Consider the following 17354-nt stretch of genomic DNA (forward strand, 5'->3'; position numbering starts at 1 on the left):
TAGACATAAAAAGTAAAGAAAGAAATGTAAAAAGTGTATCTCCCCGTTACCCAAATTAAACGAATAAGACCATCATTAATGTCCCTCAAATAATCCTTCTAATATAAGCATTATTACGATCTGTTAATAAAGCACCTATATAAAGTTATTAATACAATAATTATTCCATCGGAACAGCAGAAGTTTCAGGAGAAACCACTGCTCGTGAGAAGAAACTTTCTCGCTTATGATAATAATACTTTGAAAACATTTTTTTAACAACATTGTGTCATTTTATAATTGGTCCAAAATTACTCCACAACTAATAATAATAATTATAAACACCAACCTACAGAATGACATTTAAATGATGTTAAAATGTTGTCAAAAAAATATTGTTAAAGTATCATCATCTAAAAACAAAATACACATAACTATCAACAAAATTTCTTGGATATGACGAGCAACCGTAAAAAAAGCTACAAAAACTAATGTATATTAAAAATGATCAGGCCTTATTATTTTATGAACTGAACCAAAATTTAGCTGGTAAAAATAAGATATCATAGCATTAGATGTAAATTTATACATGCACAGGAAGTTATATCTGGTACAAAGTTCCTTATAGCAGAAGTTACATTATCCCCAAAAATTACACCTTGTATATATCCTCAGGGGATTTGGGCTCCGTAACTTCAATATCACGAGCAAGGGTGAGATATCCTTCACTTAACTTAGAATTGTTGAGGATATCCTAAAACATTTCCATGCCATCATCTGCAGCCATCTCCTCATCAAGCTCAAAAGTAATTCCCTGCAGATAAATAATAATCAACAATAAATATCTCACAAGACGATAAAAAAGGAGCCCCCAAAAGAATTTGATAGCGGAATCTTGTCAGTATATATGTATGGCCTTTTAGAGTAGACAAACAAGTTAGGCCAAATAACATAACTGTTAAAAAACTTACGGATCACAGCTACCTCACAAAGAAACATGAACCAAGATAATTTTACAAAGTAATAAACAGAATGCAGGACTTACATGACGTGCAAGCATGTAACAGAATGACTTCTTTCGCAGCACATCATTACAAGAGGTGAACACCTCCCTCACATGCTTTCACAACACTGCAACTAATCAGTTTCAAGCCACAGTAATAGATACAAAAGATAAATATTTCCTGATTCATATATCTATCTATCTATATATATACACACTCTGAGAATTGAACCTCTGCATAAATACACCCATAAACCTCTGCATTATTATAAAATAAAACATCACTCTCAAATTTCAACACCAAACTTAGAAGCTTCGGAACCTCTGTAACTATAAAAAAAAAAATTGTCAGTAAAACCAGACTTCCCAATCTACAGTATCCTTAGCACAATTGTAGTAAGAGATCCAACGACAACTTAAGCAAACAGCAGTTCTCATTCCCAAAGTATTGGAACACTCATCACTTATAGAAGACCAGGGTGATAAACTAAGATTGTTTAGTTACTAAATAATTTAGTATAGGGATTTAGAAATTAATATAGAGAAATCATAGAAATAGAAAACCAAATGAAAAAGCATGAAATTGCAAAACAAAAAATACAATCAAACCATAAAAGATACAAACGTTCATATGCCATGATAAATTCTTACTCCCTCCAGTCATTATTATAAGACCTTCTAGAAGCTCTATATGGTCCTTTTCGGAAGGCACTTTATACTTCCAATGATACATTTAACGTTTTATTACTTATTCATCCTTAGTAAATGTTTTCGGTATGTATTTTGGGGTTTGTCTGCAACGATGAGAGCTTATAATTCACGTACTTTCCAATGAAATGTTATTTGGACCATTTTCAATTCCTAAAGATTGTGCCATTTTCTACATAAACTTCCATTCATTTATAGGTCACTCAACTGACTATCCAGTTTTCATTCATGTAAGCTTTGATAAGCTATTTTCTCACTAAACATTCTCATTCACATATCGTTTCACTCTTGCTTTGAAAAATCTGATTACAGAATTTTCAATTTAGTGGGAGAAGTTATAAAGGGAACTTATCAATTCTTGATTAACAATCTCAATGTCTGTTCAGATAATTTTGGTTATGTAAAAAAAAAAATCTCAATGTCTCAACGCATTAGTAAAAATATCAGAATAAACATATGGTTGATCGTTCCAGCACCTATTAGACCCAAGGAAATTACTGCCGCCTAAAGCATATAAATTGTTTTAGCTACAAATAAGCAATGGTATATATAGACTCAAATGTTCAAAGAGACTTGAGATCTCACCATAGCTACTTCTGAATCCATATCATGGCTCGGTCTACTTAAGGTATCCATAACACTGATCTGTAATGTTTCAGTAAAAATTTAGCAAAGGTTATCAAAAGTGATGTCTGCACCCATACAATGATATAATAGTTTGAACTACAAGTAATGTTTTTCAGAGCACGGTTAATTTGTTTCACTTTCACACTGTTAAAAGTTAACGCTGCAAAGTGCACTTTTTACCTTTGGATTTGATATGCAAAGTAGACCAAGTGCCAGAGGAACTGCTCTACAAATATTCTGCTCTCCATACTGTAGATGTTCTAATGATCGAATTGTCATCTCAAGTCCCAGTTCTTCAGCCACGGCTACCAGAGCAATTCCAAGCACACCAGGACCTTGGTGAGTTTTACATTTATCAAGATGTTGCAAACAATGACCTAAGAGATTCTGGACCTACAAGAGCCAGAAAATACAAACATAAAAGCATGCATACACAATTATGAACATATAAAGGTGCCGCAGAAGTTTGTTTTTTAAAAACTTCATAACATTGTACCTTGAGAACATTTCGAGTTCCAGCATAGGCACATGACAAGCGTCATGTCACAATACTTTCTAATTTTTTCATTAAAAGTCTTTGAAACTTCGGCAGTTGCATCAACACTGTCCTGCAGTAACAAAGCACAAATGAAGAGTGAGTATTATACCTTAACAACTTTGACCTCACCCAATAGCAGGACCCGCACAATATCAATTGTTATTCAGAAACTAAAGAAATAAGATTAATGAGGTGAGAAGAAAATAAACTCTAATTCAAGAAATAAAAACATCATACTGCCGACCAAATGATTACCTGCTTCCCAAGATATAGAAGATCAAGGCCAAGAGGTAAAAGTCGGGTAAGGGGCTCTCCTAACTCTGACTCACTCCTGTCCATTAGTGTATATATAATTTCTTGGGCAATTTCCTCATTGCAAGAACCCTCAAAGATCAAGCCCAGAGAAATAGCAGTGAAAGCAAGCACATCAAGTGATGCTTTAGAATCATTCAGTACACCTGTCAATTTCTCAGGTAACTGAAATAAACAAAAACAAATTAAAAACTTTACACATTTGCATATAGTGTGTATCTCAATTCGGAACAAATATTATTACAAGATTTTCCAAAATATAGAGAAAACATATCACCTGCTCACTCTGGGAACCAGCATATGCAATACCCAAACCCATTATAACACCAATCCTGATTGATGTGTCTTCTTTATCTGTATAATCACCAAGAAGTGCCCTTGCCTGAAAAGAAATCAAATCATATCTAAAATATAAATAAAGAATCTAATGTATATGTGTTGCCAGATTCTGGTAGTGGAAGAATCTTATGAATAAGGTGTGGAAAAGGGCTTAGAGGTTTTGGAATTTCAACCGAACCTTTTAACATTTTCACCACAACACTCATTACAGGTCTTGATTCTTGCTTATATTGAACACATGACAGAGCTACCTTCATCATTCTTTTTGCAGTCTCTTTATTTTGATCATCTATCCCACTTGCTACCATCAATTCTTCTGCTTCTTCAACCTCAATTTTTTTTCCAAATCCACATTGGAAACCACTCCTGGCTCACAGCAAGGTCATCTCAAAGTTTCTTCTCCTTCCAAGGATTTCAAATAACAGCATCCCAAAGCTGTAAACATCACATTTTTGAGTTACAGGAAAATTTGGCGACCAAAGATCTAGTGCAGCATAACCAGGAGGGCCTCTGATAGTGGCATATTTTATCATGATTTCAGTATTGAATTAAGAGAAAATGTCAACTCTTTCTTAATTTTTTGCCTTGTAAATCCTAGTTTTCTTTTAGTTTCTTAAGTAGTTGCATCTTAAGCTTTAATAAGATAATTTGATCACTAATCCCTGCTTTTATGTGCTTAAAGTAGTTTGAAGAAGTCTATGCATCAAATGAAGGCACTGGAACCCAAGGAGAGCAAGAAAAACAGCATAATAGGAGAATTCTGGAATGCTGCCGCTGGGCTACCACTGAGCGCTTTGTCACTGGAATTTTTGGCGCTGGGTTGCCGCTAAGCGGCAACGACGCTGATGTGGCAAAAATAGGTCTATTTAGGTCTGAAACGCGAATGGCTTGACATCTTTGGGCACCCAGACACAATTTCTCTCAATTGGAGTTCTTGGAGGCGAGTTAGGAGTTGTGGGAACAGTCCTTCTTCTTCCTTGGGTTCTCTCCGTTCTTCCATTTCCACCATTGTTGTAAGCTCAAGCTCTCCAATCATGGAGAGCTAATTTCATTGTTATTGGGGGATTGATGTAGTCACTGAACTCTTATGTAATTGCTATTGATTTGAATATATTTGATGCTTCTTTCATTGATTGCTACCCATGGCATGATTATTGGTTTGCTTGATATTGGGAAATATTGTGTAAACTTAGAACTGGAACAAATTACCGAAAGAGAATTGTATCTAGGGATAAAACTTGGACTTTTGGTTGTCTTAGATCTCAATTCTTAAAGCAGATTAACTTGTTAGGTTTTCCAAGGGAGTGGAGTTTAATAAGAAAGTCTAGGCTCTTTCTACCAAGAGATTGGTTTTGAGTAAATTAGAAGATTGACATTAGTAATTTAATGAAGAAGGTGTAATTTTATATGCATAAGAGTGGAGTAGGTGAAATCATATCCCCAACAATACCATTCCATATCATTTCTAATCTTTCCATTTGAGTTACCAAAGTTCACTTTATCATTCTTGTATGTTTACTTTAATTGCATTAAAACCCAAATTATGGAATCATTCTTAGTCTATATAATTAGAAATTATACGATCATTCTTAGTCTATATAATTAGAAATTATACGATTGTTTGGTGACACGAGTCTTGTGGAAGACGATGTCCAGTCTTATATGTTTATTATTTGAAACGATTTGGTACATTTGCGAAAGTCTCAACCGTCTCTGCCCTTAGTGAAGGTAATGAAGAAAGTAACCGGAAGGGTAACACTGCATCAGATCAAAACTGACAGTGGTCGACAGTCAATTCGGCCAACTCACTGAAACGCCATATCTCTTGTAGTCTTGGCCAACTTTTGAGATATAGTTCGTGCAAAACTGTGAAATACGGACGTGCAAAACAATAAGGAAAAATACGAAACTAATTATTTACAAGCATTAGTACTCCACAAATACGAAATTTAAAATCAGTAGAATTACATAATCTTCGATATGTTTCGACTACTTAGTACAATTGCGCTTATTTTATATCCAAAGTATCAACCAGATTCAAGAGCAATACACAACCACCTTTTTCTTCAGATGAATTAGAGATCCAAAGGTTATTTCTTCAGGAAAAAAAAAAAGAAGCTTGAGAGTTTACAAAATGCGATTAAAAGTCATACCTGCGCTTCCACATTGCAAAGTCAATCTTGGTTTCTCCAGAACTTGAAATGTTATCTGGCACTGGAAGTGGAGAAAAGGAATATAAATTGAAAGTGGAAACCCGAAATGGATCTTAAATGGTACATCTAAGAATCTGACCTTGTGGACCTTAGGAATAAAAAATTCATTGGTGGATTGACCTTGTCTTTGCAAGAGACACACTCCTTAGAGGAACTTGTTGTGTCCAACAATCCATTAGATGCCCTAGGTTTTAAAATTGGGGATTTTCAGAACTTCATGAACCCTACAAAGAAAATTGTCAGATTTGATGCAAACGGAGAACAACATTGTGTTTGTGTTGTTCTAGGAAGGGAGGAACCCGAAGAATAACCAAGAAAAGAGTAGGAAATCACGAAATAGAATCGACACCGAATGCATCTTTATTGATTGGATGGGAATTTGAATGAATATTATATATATATATATATATATATATATATATATATATATATATATATAATTTCATTTACACTTAAACAACTAATGGCTTATAAATTGTAACTTGTACTAAGACTAACTAATTATTTTTATGCCTCTCAATTATAAAGTTAAGTAACTCAATATTAACCTAGATTTATCTTCTTTTATTAATTCTTCCTTTTTAAGCTAATCTTTGTTTTCAAAAATAGAATTCTCCACTTATATTTTTCGGAATGATTCTTTTGACTTATATTTTTCGGAATGTTTTTTTTGACAAGTACGTTAGTAACAATCTTATTTCCTTGACTATCTTTTTATTTAGGATCGCTTTTGAGTATTAGATTTTTATTTCTTCATCATTCCTTAGGCAATAAGTTGATATGCTACATAGACTTGTCTTTAAGGGTATAATTTCACAAACATTAAATCTCCAATTTCAAAGGCCATATAGGATCTATTTTTGTCAACTAGTTGTTTCATTCTTTCTTGTGTTCTTTTCATGTGGAACTTGACCATCTTAAGTTGTTTCTCCCTCTTTTGTAGATTTATATCAACAAGTTCAATCTTGGATTCTCCTGGTAAATAAAGTAAGTAAGTTGGAGGTGTTTGTCCTTACATGTTTCATAAGAACACTGGCCTTAATAGTGTTGTGATATTTAGAGCTATACCATCATTCAGCTAAGGGAAGTCATTTGGACCATTGTTTAGGATCATTTGAGCACATACACATCAGATATGTCTCAATACACATTATTACTACCTTTGTCTGCCCATCTATTTGAGGATGGTAAGTAGTAGAAAGTTGAACTTGAATCCCTTGGTAAGTCATGAATTCCTTCAAGAATTGACTGACAAAAATTGGATCCCTATCACTTATTATTGAAGCTGGATAACCATGAAGCTTAAAGACATTATTCATAAAACATTGGACTACATCAAAAGCAATATATGGGTGTTGTAATGTTATGAAATGAGCAACCTTGCTCAGCCTCTCAATAACAACAAATATCACTTATTTTCTAAAGGAATTGGGAAGACCCTCTATGAAATCCATGGTAATTTGATGCCAAATCAAATCAGGGATTGGGAGTGGTTGTAGTAACCCATGAGAGGTAGAATTATCATACTTACATTGTTGACAGACAATACATTAAAAGATAAACCTTTTAACATCCTTAAACAATCCTTTCTAGAACACCATTGTCTTGACTTTTTTATAAGTGGCATCTCTACTTGAATGACCACCACATGATGAAAAGTGTAACCAATCAAGTAATTTCCTTCTCAATTCAGGATTTATATATATATATATATATATTGCGTATCTATTTATAAATAATAATAAGTAAGTAAATTTAGGCCTTGTATCATGGGCCAAATAGTATAGAATTTCCATTTGGACCTTGTATAATGGACCAAGTAGTGTAGGGTTTTTGTCAACTTGAGTTAACAAAGGTTAACATTTAATGTTGACCCAAGAGAGATGCATATTCTAGAGTTGACTACATGGACCGAAGTTTTGTCTTAGCTTGGAAAGCAATTTGGGAGAAAATTTTTGAGTGTCATCCTTTCAATGGAAAGAATTTTCAATAGGTAATGGTCATGTTTCATTCTAGGAATAGAGAGGATTCTCCCATGTTAATGGCCATATGTCCTCCTCCTAATGGAGAAGATTTTGGCCTTAGTTTCCAAGCTAACTAAGTTGAGATTTTTAGGTTTTTACTTCTATAAATTTGGAGACATCTTAAGCTTATAAATAGATGTGTTTTCTCCCATGTAAATTCACTTTGAAATTAGTATTGCTATGATGTCAACTTATTGTGCGCCCATACTTGTTTCTAAAGTCATGGTTAGAGCATTTCATGTGGTTTCCTCTAGCCACCTTCCTTGAGAGTTGGCTTAACCTCTTTTAAGAGCCATCAAGTACCACCATACCTTCACTCCAAACATTAAATCGAGAGTTATCATCACTCATTCCCCATTTCTTGAGGGCATCACATATTTATGGTCTCATCTTCATGTTTTGGATCATCCTAGATTAAGAAGGAGGTTATCAAACCCATTGGTCACCTTCAAAATCACCATCCTTAACATCGTTGACAACCATGTGAACTTAGTTGAACCAACATACAAATGTGTCTTTGCATCAGTAGACATTGTCTCATACACATGTGCTTGGGCAAAAACTTAAATGTTAACATCGCGAATCATCTCCTTTAATCGTGAGACAAGATGTTCAGTTTGGGAGACAACAAGTTCAGTTGGGAAGATAGTTGAGAAGTCTATTAATTCGTCGTGTCATGTCCAAGTTGTATAACTTCGAAGGAAACCATCATAGATAAGATGTTCCCTAATTTTGTTTGCATTCAACTTTCTTTAGTCCAAACAATTGTCACAAAGATATCTAAATTTCACTTTATCACCAATTATACCCTCGTTATGTTGTGCAAATTGTATAATTTTTTCAACTCCTCTATCATACTTATCACTAAATGCATGGTGAATTAATCCAATATCAATCCATACGTATATATACTAAAATTGTGTGAATAATTTTAATAATCTGTAAATGAATGAGGACCTCCCCTTTGTATTCAAGATGCGACTTTATCTCATTCAAGAAGATTCATTTTTTTAGTTTATTGCTAAATATCAATTTTAAACAACATATCTTAAAGTTCACAAAAATTTTCCCGCATTTTCCATTGGTCTTCAAGTTACACGAAATGAAAGTGATTATCAATCATAATCAAATATGCACTCAAAGATCAATACAAAATATAATTAACAAATATTCATGATTTTTAAGATATATATATATATATATACTAATAAACTATTAAAAAGATATTAATCTTCTTAAGTTGTCCAACCAAACAATCCAAAAATCAATACGTAATTAGTAGTGTCTTCTCTTATATATGATTTTTTTTAAAATACATTTTTTTCATAAAACTTAGAGGTAGTAAATAATTTTCATACTAAATCTCAAACAGGAAACTAAGGTTAACTCAATAACAATATCACATAAACAAAATTTAAGCATATATAATTATGAATTATAGAAATAGAAATAATACAGCATATATCAAGCATTAAAAAATCATATTAAACATAAAAATATACTTTAGTATTAATATAAAAAAAATATTAAAAACATATTTATAAAAAATTAAAAAATCTTATGAACCTGAGAACGGAAAGCAATATTTTTTTCATAAAACTTAGAGGTAGTAAATAATTTTCATACTAAATCTCAAACAGGAAACTAAGGTTAACTCAATAACAATATCACATAAACAAAATTTAAGCATATATAATTATGAATTATAGAAATAGAAATAATACAGCATATATCAAGCATTAAAAAATCATATTAAACATAAAAATATACTTTAGTATTAATATAAAAAAAATATTAAAAACATATTTATAAAAAATTAAAAAATCTTATGAACCTGAGAACGGAAAGCAAGATGGAATCACAAGTCTTTCAAATGTTCGGAATGCTAAGTGAAGAAATGTGTGTAATGTAAATAACTTGACAAAAAAATAGTTGCATTAGAAAGAAAAGTTTACGAAATAGAAAGAAAAAAATTACAAACGCTTTCGAAATAGGAAGAAAGGAAAGTTCATGTTAGGGATGTGAAAGGAAGGGAAGGGAGGAGAGTGAAGGAGTGGTGGCTCACGTTTGGCAACTAGGACAACAAAAAAGGAAGGGAAGGGAGAAAAGTGAAAAGTGGTAGCAAAAGCGATAGTGTGGTCGTGTTTGGCAATGAGGAATAGAGGATAGTGGAGGAGTGTGGGTCTTGCATTTGAAAAAATTAACCCTAATTGGATCTTTAGGGTTTTGGTTATTTGTAAAATCAATATCTATTCATTTTCAATTTTACAAATAGCTAAAGCTTTAAGGGATGCTACATAAATAAAATATTTTAAAATGAAGTGAAAGTTATGAAATTTTATTGAACATTTAGGCACTAGTTCTTGGACAACCAAAGCTACTTCTCTTTTAGGCTTTGATTTTTGGAGAACCGAAGCCTAAAGCGTGCAACTAAAAAACAATTATAAAGTACAATGTCAATTTTGAAATTAATAAGAACGTACATGCTTTGATTCCTAAACAATTGAAGTACGTTCCCAGTAAATTTTAAAGTGTCATCGTATTTATATTAACTTTGTTTTCTTTTAACTCAACGCATATTAGACGAAATTAAATGAGATTTTTACACTAGTGTGATAGGGGCTAAGCTATAATGGTGAGGAGAAGAAAAATATTGGAGAGCATGCTAAAACTATTGTGTGGGGGTGCTAGTGAAAAAGATGAATATGAAAATTGTTGTGATGATCATGTATGAATGAAAGAGAGGAAAGTTTCAAAAAGGCATCACATATATCAAATATAACATGTCTATATCTGTCACCTTTAATTTGAAGTGAAGAATGTATTTTACTTATATCTAAAATATAAGAATGACTTTCATATAAACTTTAGAGGGTAAATGAATTCTAATTTTACAAGTTTAAAATATTTATCTTATTTATATCAACCTAGCATACTAACTTGAAGATGAAGAATGTCTTTGAAAAATCCGAATTCATATTTCTTTTCTTTATATTGAGAGGATTCAAGCAAAGTGGATAGATTTCGGAATAAAAATGGAGGACAATGAACCTCAATGGCACATCTCTCTCGATCTAATTAGTAAAATTAACATTTACATGTACATAAATATTTTATTTCATTAGCATTTTCGACATGAGGTTATAGAAATTCTTAAATACTTTTGTCTTCTTTTTTTATCCAAAAATGATACACAAGTCCCTATGTATAGATCTATGTGGTAATAGTCACCAAAATAAAATATTTATTTTCAATGACCTATAAAAATAGTTTAGTTAATAAAATTTAAAGATTTAATATTTTCAATGCACCAAATATACAAAACTCCACCGTCTCATATCTCGTGGACTTCATATTCTAATTTCCCAAAGCTAATTAGTGGCAAGCAAAAGGCATGCACTGTTCCTTCCACCTCTAAATGTCCTTCTCCCATTTTCTCTTGTTTTTTTCTTCCACTCATAAATTCACACCATTTCCTTGTAGAGTCAAATCAATACTTTATTAAACATTAATTTGGTGCCTCTTTTTTTCGGCTGGATAAGAGCAAGAAACTGAAATCTTCCAATTTTTGCAATTGAAAAATTTGATATAAATAGAAAAATACCATTTATTAATCTCCTAATTTTACTATGTAAACAATACAAGTGTTTAAGAGATTTGGAATTTTTGCTACTATTTGCTTGAGCTCTAAAGTGTACAGATTTAGCCAAAGCAAAAACCAAAGACTGACACATTCTCCTGCACAAAAATATTGGGGATGAAAGGAATATTTAACAGTATTCAAAATCCCATAGAAGATTTTATAGCACTCATTCTCTCAGGCCTTAAAATCTACAGAAAGTTTATGCATTTGCTCAAGGTGTTCCTGGTGTCTTTGGATCATGCCTGTTGTTTGCTCCAGTCCCTGGATAATCATTATTTTCAAAATCAATCCTTCTCTCCATAAACTCTTCTGCTAGATCAAACAAATCTTCTCCACTTCTCAATTCCTCAACACCCTGAAACCATAGACCCAGAAATTGTATTTTCAGTTATATTACAGACCCCTTTGCTGCATGCAGATACAATACAGGAACATCAGAATATATCAGAAGGTAAAACTTGAAGACAGTATCATAGCATTGGTGTTAATTTTCAATCAGAATGGTTTTGTTTTGTCAATCACTTATTTGAAAGTTAAAATCTGATTGAAAGGACTAGGATTAGATTAAGTTCAATCATAAGGGTCTAAATTATTATAACCTTATCTGATGAAATTTGGGCTGAGAGATTTTCTTTGTTTGGCAAAAACCTTCCTGCAATCAGTGAAATTTGCACATAGCATTAAAATGAATTATGAAAACAAGAGAAGAGATCTAGATAGAATAAATAGTTGTATATTAATTATATGAAAAGTTTAATTTATATTCTTACTGGTTTGCACAGCAGCAGAAGACATAACAAAAGAAAGGGCCAGAAGAAGGATAAGGAGCAATTGCATAGGAGATTTGGGGTTCATGTTGAAGAAGAAGAAGAAGAGGGATCTGAAAGGTGACAAAGAAATGGTAAGAAAGAGAAAGTTGAAGAAGGTGAATTTTATGGAATACTTTGGAGATAGTGTTTATATGGAGAATGAGAATCCAAGTACCATTGCTTGATCCAAAGTCAACCTAAACTTTAACATTTTCATTAATTATTGATTCTTCCAAAGCTTTTCAAAATGAAATATTTTCAACTTTCATGTCCATGTACCACAATCAATGTGCCTTTCCCCACACATCACTGCTCTACTTTGGATTTGTTTTTATTAGGTATTAAAAAATAATTTTGAAATCAAAATAATATTTTTAAATTCGGTATAGCTTTAATGACTAATTTTTATATAAAGTCAAAGTTCTTATAGTCTATTTTACACACATTGTAAAAATAGTGTAGGCTAATTTTTCTTCTTCTCATATGTTAGTGTACTATTATTAAATTGTACTTGAATATTATTACTTTGTACTTGAATAATATATGTAAAACAATTGTATTCTTCTTAATTATTCTCTCAAGGAAAAAAAATTATATAAAGGTCAAAGCTATTCCTATTGCTGTTAAGATACGTCCATGAACAATAACTAATTTTAATTTAAATATTAAGAGGTTAATAATATATAATATAGTTAACTAATTTCTTTTAATTTTGTGTGAATATTTTTTTAAAAATTGAGAGCGGAAAGGTATTTTTATTAATTATATGTGAAAATTATAAAATAAGGATAGGATAACATATTTTTACATTTATTTAATACATAATATAAAAATAAAATGGTTAAAAAGGAGTGAATTTTTATATATTTTTAAAAAAATATATAAAAATAAAACAGAATAATATCAAATAAATATAGAAATTTTATGTGTGAAATTATAGGTAAATTGTTAAGACGATATTTAGAAAACAACAGTTTTGGATGGATTGAAAGTTGTTGCAAATTAAAAGTTGAATGTGCAACAGAAACCACAGGAAGAGTTCACGGGTTTTCATAGGTGTCGTGCAAAGGAAGGATCAGTTTTGGAATTATTTATTTAATCACCATTATATTTATACCAAATATTTATTGATTTTGTTCAGGAATCATTTTTTTCCGACAAATCTGTTTATTTTTTATAGTAAGATTTTTCTCTTATAGATGATATCATATTTCAGGATAAGAACTTGCATCTTTCGTTTTTCTTGGTTGTTATTATAAGGGTTTCCCTGTCACAAGATATAAGTGTCACATATCTGTAGTATTTGAAAAAAATACATGTGTAATGTAAAAAGTAATTATATAATATCATTTTAAATATATAAATGTTTTATATAAAAGTTTAAAAAATTGAATTACAATATAATTTGAAAATTTTCATAATTTAGTTTTATATTTTATGCAAGATGTCAAATCCAAAATCCAATTCCACTGCTACTCATCAAAGCACTGAAGAATTCCTTGCTAGGTTTCATTTTTGTAACTAAAGAAAATAACATGTAGAAAATAGAGAAACTTACAAAATCAGATAAAAGAAAATGGATTGAGGAAAGAGTACGGAGAGCACACCATCGGAAAATATACTCAAAACATAAGTGCAAAGAAAATTCATCTTTTAAAAAAAAAAAAAAAAACTCTCCATAACAAGAATCAAAGCTTAAATAACCTTTCATACTAAACATTCATTTCTTATATTAACAAAACAATTTAGCATAGAATTCATTTATTATATTTTCGTGGGAATGTGTAAGTAAATTTTTTTTTTTTTTGGAATCCAAATGTAAGTCCAAATCTTACATTGTGTAAAAATGAGAGAGTGAAGCAATATATAAAAGTGAACATTCATTAACCAATTATAAGATTTTGAGTAGATGGTGGTGTCAATCTCTTGTGTGGTTGGACTCAGGTCTCATTGTTGTATCTCTCCTGTGAAAGGTGAAGACCCATTACCTTAAGATTTTAGGTAAAGAGTGGTATCAATCCTATTTATGGTTAGACTAAGATCTCATTGATTATATCTCTCCAATGAACCTCCTTCTCGATAAACCTAGAATTGGTATTAGAGACGATGGTTCAAGTTTGATGACCGGACTCGGACAAGTACATCCCTCCATGATAAAGTGAAGCCTTGGCAAGCAGTTGGTGACAAACAACTAGATGAATGATGAGAAGTGGAGAGCAAGAGATGCTCAATGGTGTGTTTGTAGATCATGGTGTACTCGTGATAAGAAAATAAGACTTTCGCTGGGGGGAGTGTACCAATGTGGAAGAGACTCATCTCTAAGGGGGAGATTGTTAGAATTCGAAGTGTGAGTCTAAGTCACACAATAGATAGAAATGAGAAGACTCATTAACCCATTACCTTAGCAAAGGCTTCCAAGTAAGCATGTTCCGTTAAGATATGTGGAAGGAACCCACCTTTGAGAGAGAGAATTGTTGAGAATATAAGTGTAAGTCCAAGTCTCACATTGGGTAGAAATGAAAAAGTGGAGAGGTGAAGACTCATTGCCTTAAGATTTTGGACAATCTTTTATATGGTTGGACTCAAGTCTCATTGATGTTGTATATCCCGATGAATTTCTTTCTCCATGGATGCAATAAACTTACGAGCATTAAATGGATTATTAAGATTAAAATGTCTTGATCAAATTCTCCATAACCTTATCATATAAACTTAACATCCTTTATTTCAAAACTATAATAATTATTTGGTTTAATTAACATATTTGGTTTTATATGTTTTTTTTTAGTTTTATTCCATTATTTTGAATGCCTTTAATAATTTTATTCCATGTTTTAAAAAAACAAATCAGTACAGTTCTTTTTATAAAAGTTATGAATCAAAGTTAACTTGTTGATAAAATTATAATCTTTAAATATTTATTTTTTATAACGAATGATATACAATCAATTAAAGTTAGTTAACTATTAATACACTACCAAAGAAAATCGATTTCTTATTAACAAAATTATAATATCTCAAATTTTCATTTTAATGTTTACTTTTATGAGGACCTTTACTATAGTACATACAATTTTAAAAGTGGTGAAGTAAAATTATTTAAGACATATTTAATGTATAAGTTCATATTGAATGCTTATATATAATAATTGGTTATTGTAAGAACTATTAATTTAATGTTGATGACTATTATTTTAATAGCCTAATTTTTTTTTTTAGAAAACGGTATGAAAAATATAAGAATGATCTAATAAATAGTTTATTTTATTATAAAGTAAAATTTACGTCCATTAGGCAAATCTATACCAAAACTACTTTCAACTTTCCACAATGACGATACACATTTCTTTGTTTACTTTGAACCAAACAAGTTGTTAATAATTTAAAAAGAAAGAAAAAAATACTTAATGCATATATTAGGATGAAATATATATATATATATATATATATACACATATATATATTTAATGAATAATTTTAAATTTGAATATTAAATATAAAATTAAATTTGTATTGATTGTATATGACGTTATTGAATTTTAAAAAATTTGTCTGCTTTTTTTTAATTTTACTGCAAAAAATATACCTAATACATTACCATGTTAGTTTTGCATATTACACAATAAATTTGATATATTAGTAATCCAGCACGAAGTGTCAATGCATAAATAAAGTTATTTTAAATTTTATTCAAATTAGATCTTAGACAAATTTTGTCATAGTTTAATTGCGAATAATTAGTTAGATTACCTAATACTAAAGAAACTGAAAATTGTAATAATATGCTAACATGACTTTAACTAAAATAATAAATTTTACTATTAAGTGACATTTTTTTTATAGCCAGCTGTATTTGACTAACGAATTTGTTCAGGAATAAAAGTGAAGAAATATTAAGAAATATGAATAAGTAAGAGGATTAAATGACTCTTGAAAATATTAATGCCTCATAATAACTGTTAGAATACGAAATCCACATTTGACAATTGTTACAATTAGTTATGTAACTTTATTTAGAAGAGTACTTTTAAGATATTGGTTAATAACATGTGTATTATTATAGTTTTAATAAGAAAAAAAATTAATGTTTCAATCATACCAATTAGACATTTATGAATTAGTTTTTTACTTCAAGCTATAAGTGGTGTTTGCCACTGGTATAAAAATAGATTTTTACGAACTTAAATAACAATGATCGAAAAATAAATATCGTCAAATGAGATGTGACGGTATTGTTTTGTAATTTTGACAAACTTTTACATAACACTAAAAGTCACACAATGGAGAAATAATAATAGTTTCCTACTTCAAATTCGTTAAAAATTCAACTCAATTTTTCATATTTTATTTTTTCTTCTTGAAGTTATATGTGCTATTTTTCTCTCTTGTTTTAAACTTCTATCGTTTGTATGGTTATTCACCCTTTTTAATGTCGTTTTAAACTTCTATCGTTTGTACGGTTATTCACCCTTTTTAATGTTCACATTATCACTATTGTTCAACCCAATATCGTCATTCATGTCTCTAATTGTGTCATCGTTTAAATTCGCGTGTCCTGTTGCTACGTGTTCTACTCATGTTGTCATTGTTACATGTTATACTCGTATCATCATTTGTTTGCACACCCCACTTTCGTCGTCATTAGTTTGCATCCCGCATCATGTGATGTGAACTTCCAAACCCTACGAAGCTTTGCGCACCACATCATGCATTTTGAAAACCCGTGAGACTCTGTCACATTGCATCATGCAATCTGCATCATGTGAAGCTCTTATGTACAACATCACACACTTCTCATAACTCCTCTTCACACTGCATCATTGTACCTCCACCTTTGTAGTGTCAAACCTTTATAAGCGGTTCACGTGAAACCTAATGCATTCTTTGCGAGAAGTCCACAAGAAAAATGACACAACCTTTGCATTTTAAACCCTAATATTTTAATGAAGGTTAGAATTTAGAACCGTCTTCATTTAAAAAAAATTTAACGACGGTTCAGAACCATCGTGAAATTCGCAACCTTTTAACGATGTCTAATATAATGACAGTTAAAAATTTGTCTTTAAAAACCTTATTTGTTGTTAAAAACATTTTTCGCAGTAGAGTGTATAACTTATACTTTCAATTAAAAAAAATATTATGATTAGTCTTATCATTAT

At 30.8% G+C, this 17354-nt stretch overlaps 1 protein-coding gene and 1 non-coding gene across 9 annotated transcripts; both read right to left on the bottom strand.

Annotated features, from left to right (window-relative positions):
• Positions 1-473: 473 nt before the first annotated feature.
• LOC108329447 (uncharacterized) lies at positions 474-6085 on the bottom strand. 8 transcript variants are annotated; one of them, XR_008247014.1, is made up of 10 exons: positions 5799-6085; positions 5660-5720; positions 3685-5372; positions 3445-3549; positions 3111-3332; positions 2814-2925; positions 2498-2710; positions 2276-2335; positions 1025-1110; positions 474-793 (listed from the first exon to the last, which is right to left on the bottom strand). It is a non-coding gene; the product is annotated as an uncharacterized LOC108329447 (transcript). The 8 variants fall into 8 exon arrangements; XR_008247018.1 differs by having other exon boundaries at positions 3445-5372; positions 5840-6085; XR_008247019.1 differs by having other exon boundaries at positions 3445-3941; positions 5808-6085.
• A 5240-nt stretch (positions 6086-11325) lies between these two features.
• On the bottom strand, positions 11326-12376 carry LOC108328522 (uncharacterized). The gene is made up of 3 exons (XM_017562399.2): positions 12157-12376; positions 11986-12038; positions 11326-11741 (listed from the first exon to the last, which is right to left on the bottom strand). The coding sequence occupies exons 1-3, from the start codon at positions 12239-12241 to the stop codon at positions 11598-11600; spliced, it is 282 nt and encodes a 93-aa protein (XP_017417888.1). The 5' UTR covers positions 12242-12376; the 3' UTR covers positions 11326-11597.
• Between the last annotated feature and the right edge of the window lie 4978 nt (positions 12377-17354).

The sequence above is a fragment of the Vigna angularis genome, chromosome 2, assembly GCF_016808095.1.
Source record: "Vigna angularis cultivar LongXiaoDou No.4 chromosome 2, ASM1680809v1, whole genome shotgun sequence".
Lineage (NCBI taxonomy): Eukaryota > Viridiplantae > Streptophyta > Magnoliopsida > Fabales > Fabaceae > Vigna > Vigna angularis.

Bases quoted from the DNA above. Each gene is read 5' to 3' on its own strand.
- LOC108328522 (XM_017562399.2), bottom strand. From the start codon at position 12,241: ATGAACCCCAAATCTCCTATGCAATTGCTCCTTATCCTTCTTCTGGCC. The intron at 12,039-12,156 runs GTAAGAATATAA...CACTGATTGCAG, and splicing joins TTCTGCTGCTGTGCAAACCA to GAAGGTTTTTGCCAAACAAA. The intron at 11,742-11,985 runs GTTATAATAATT...CTATGGTTTCAG, and splicing joins CCCAAATTTCATCAGATAAG to GGTGTTGAGGAATTGAGAAG.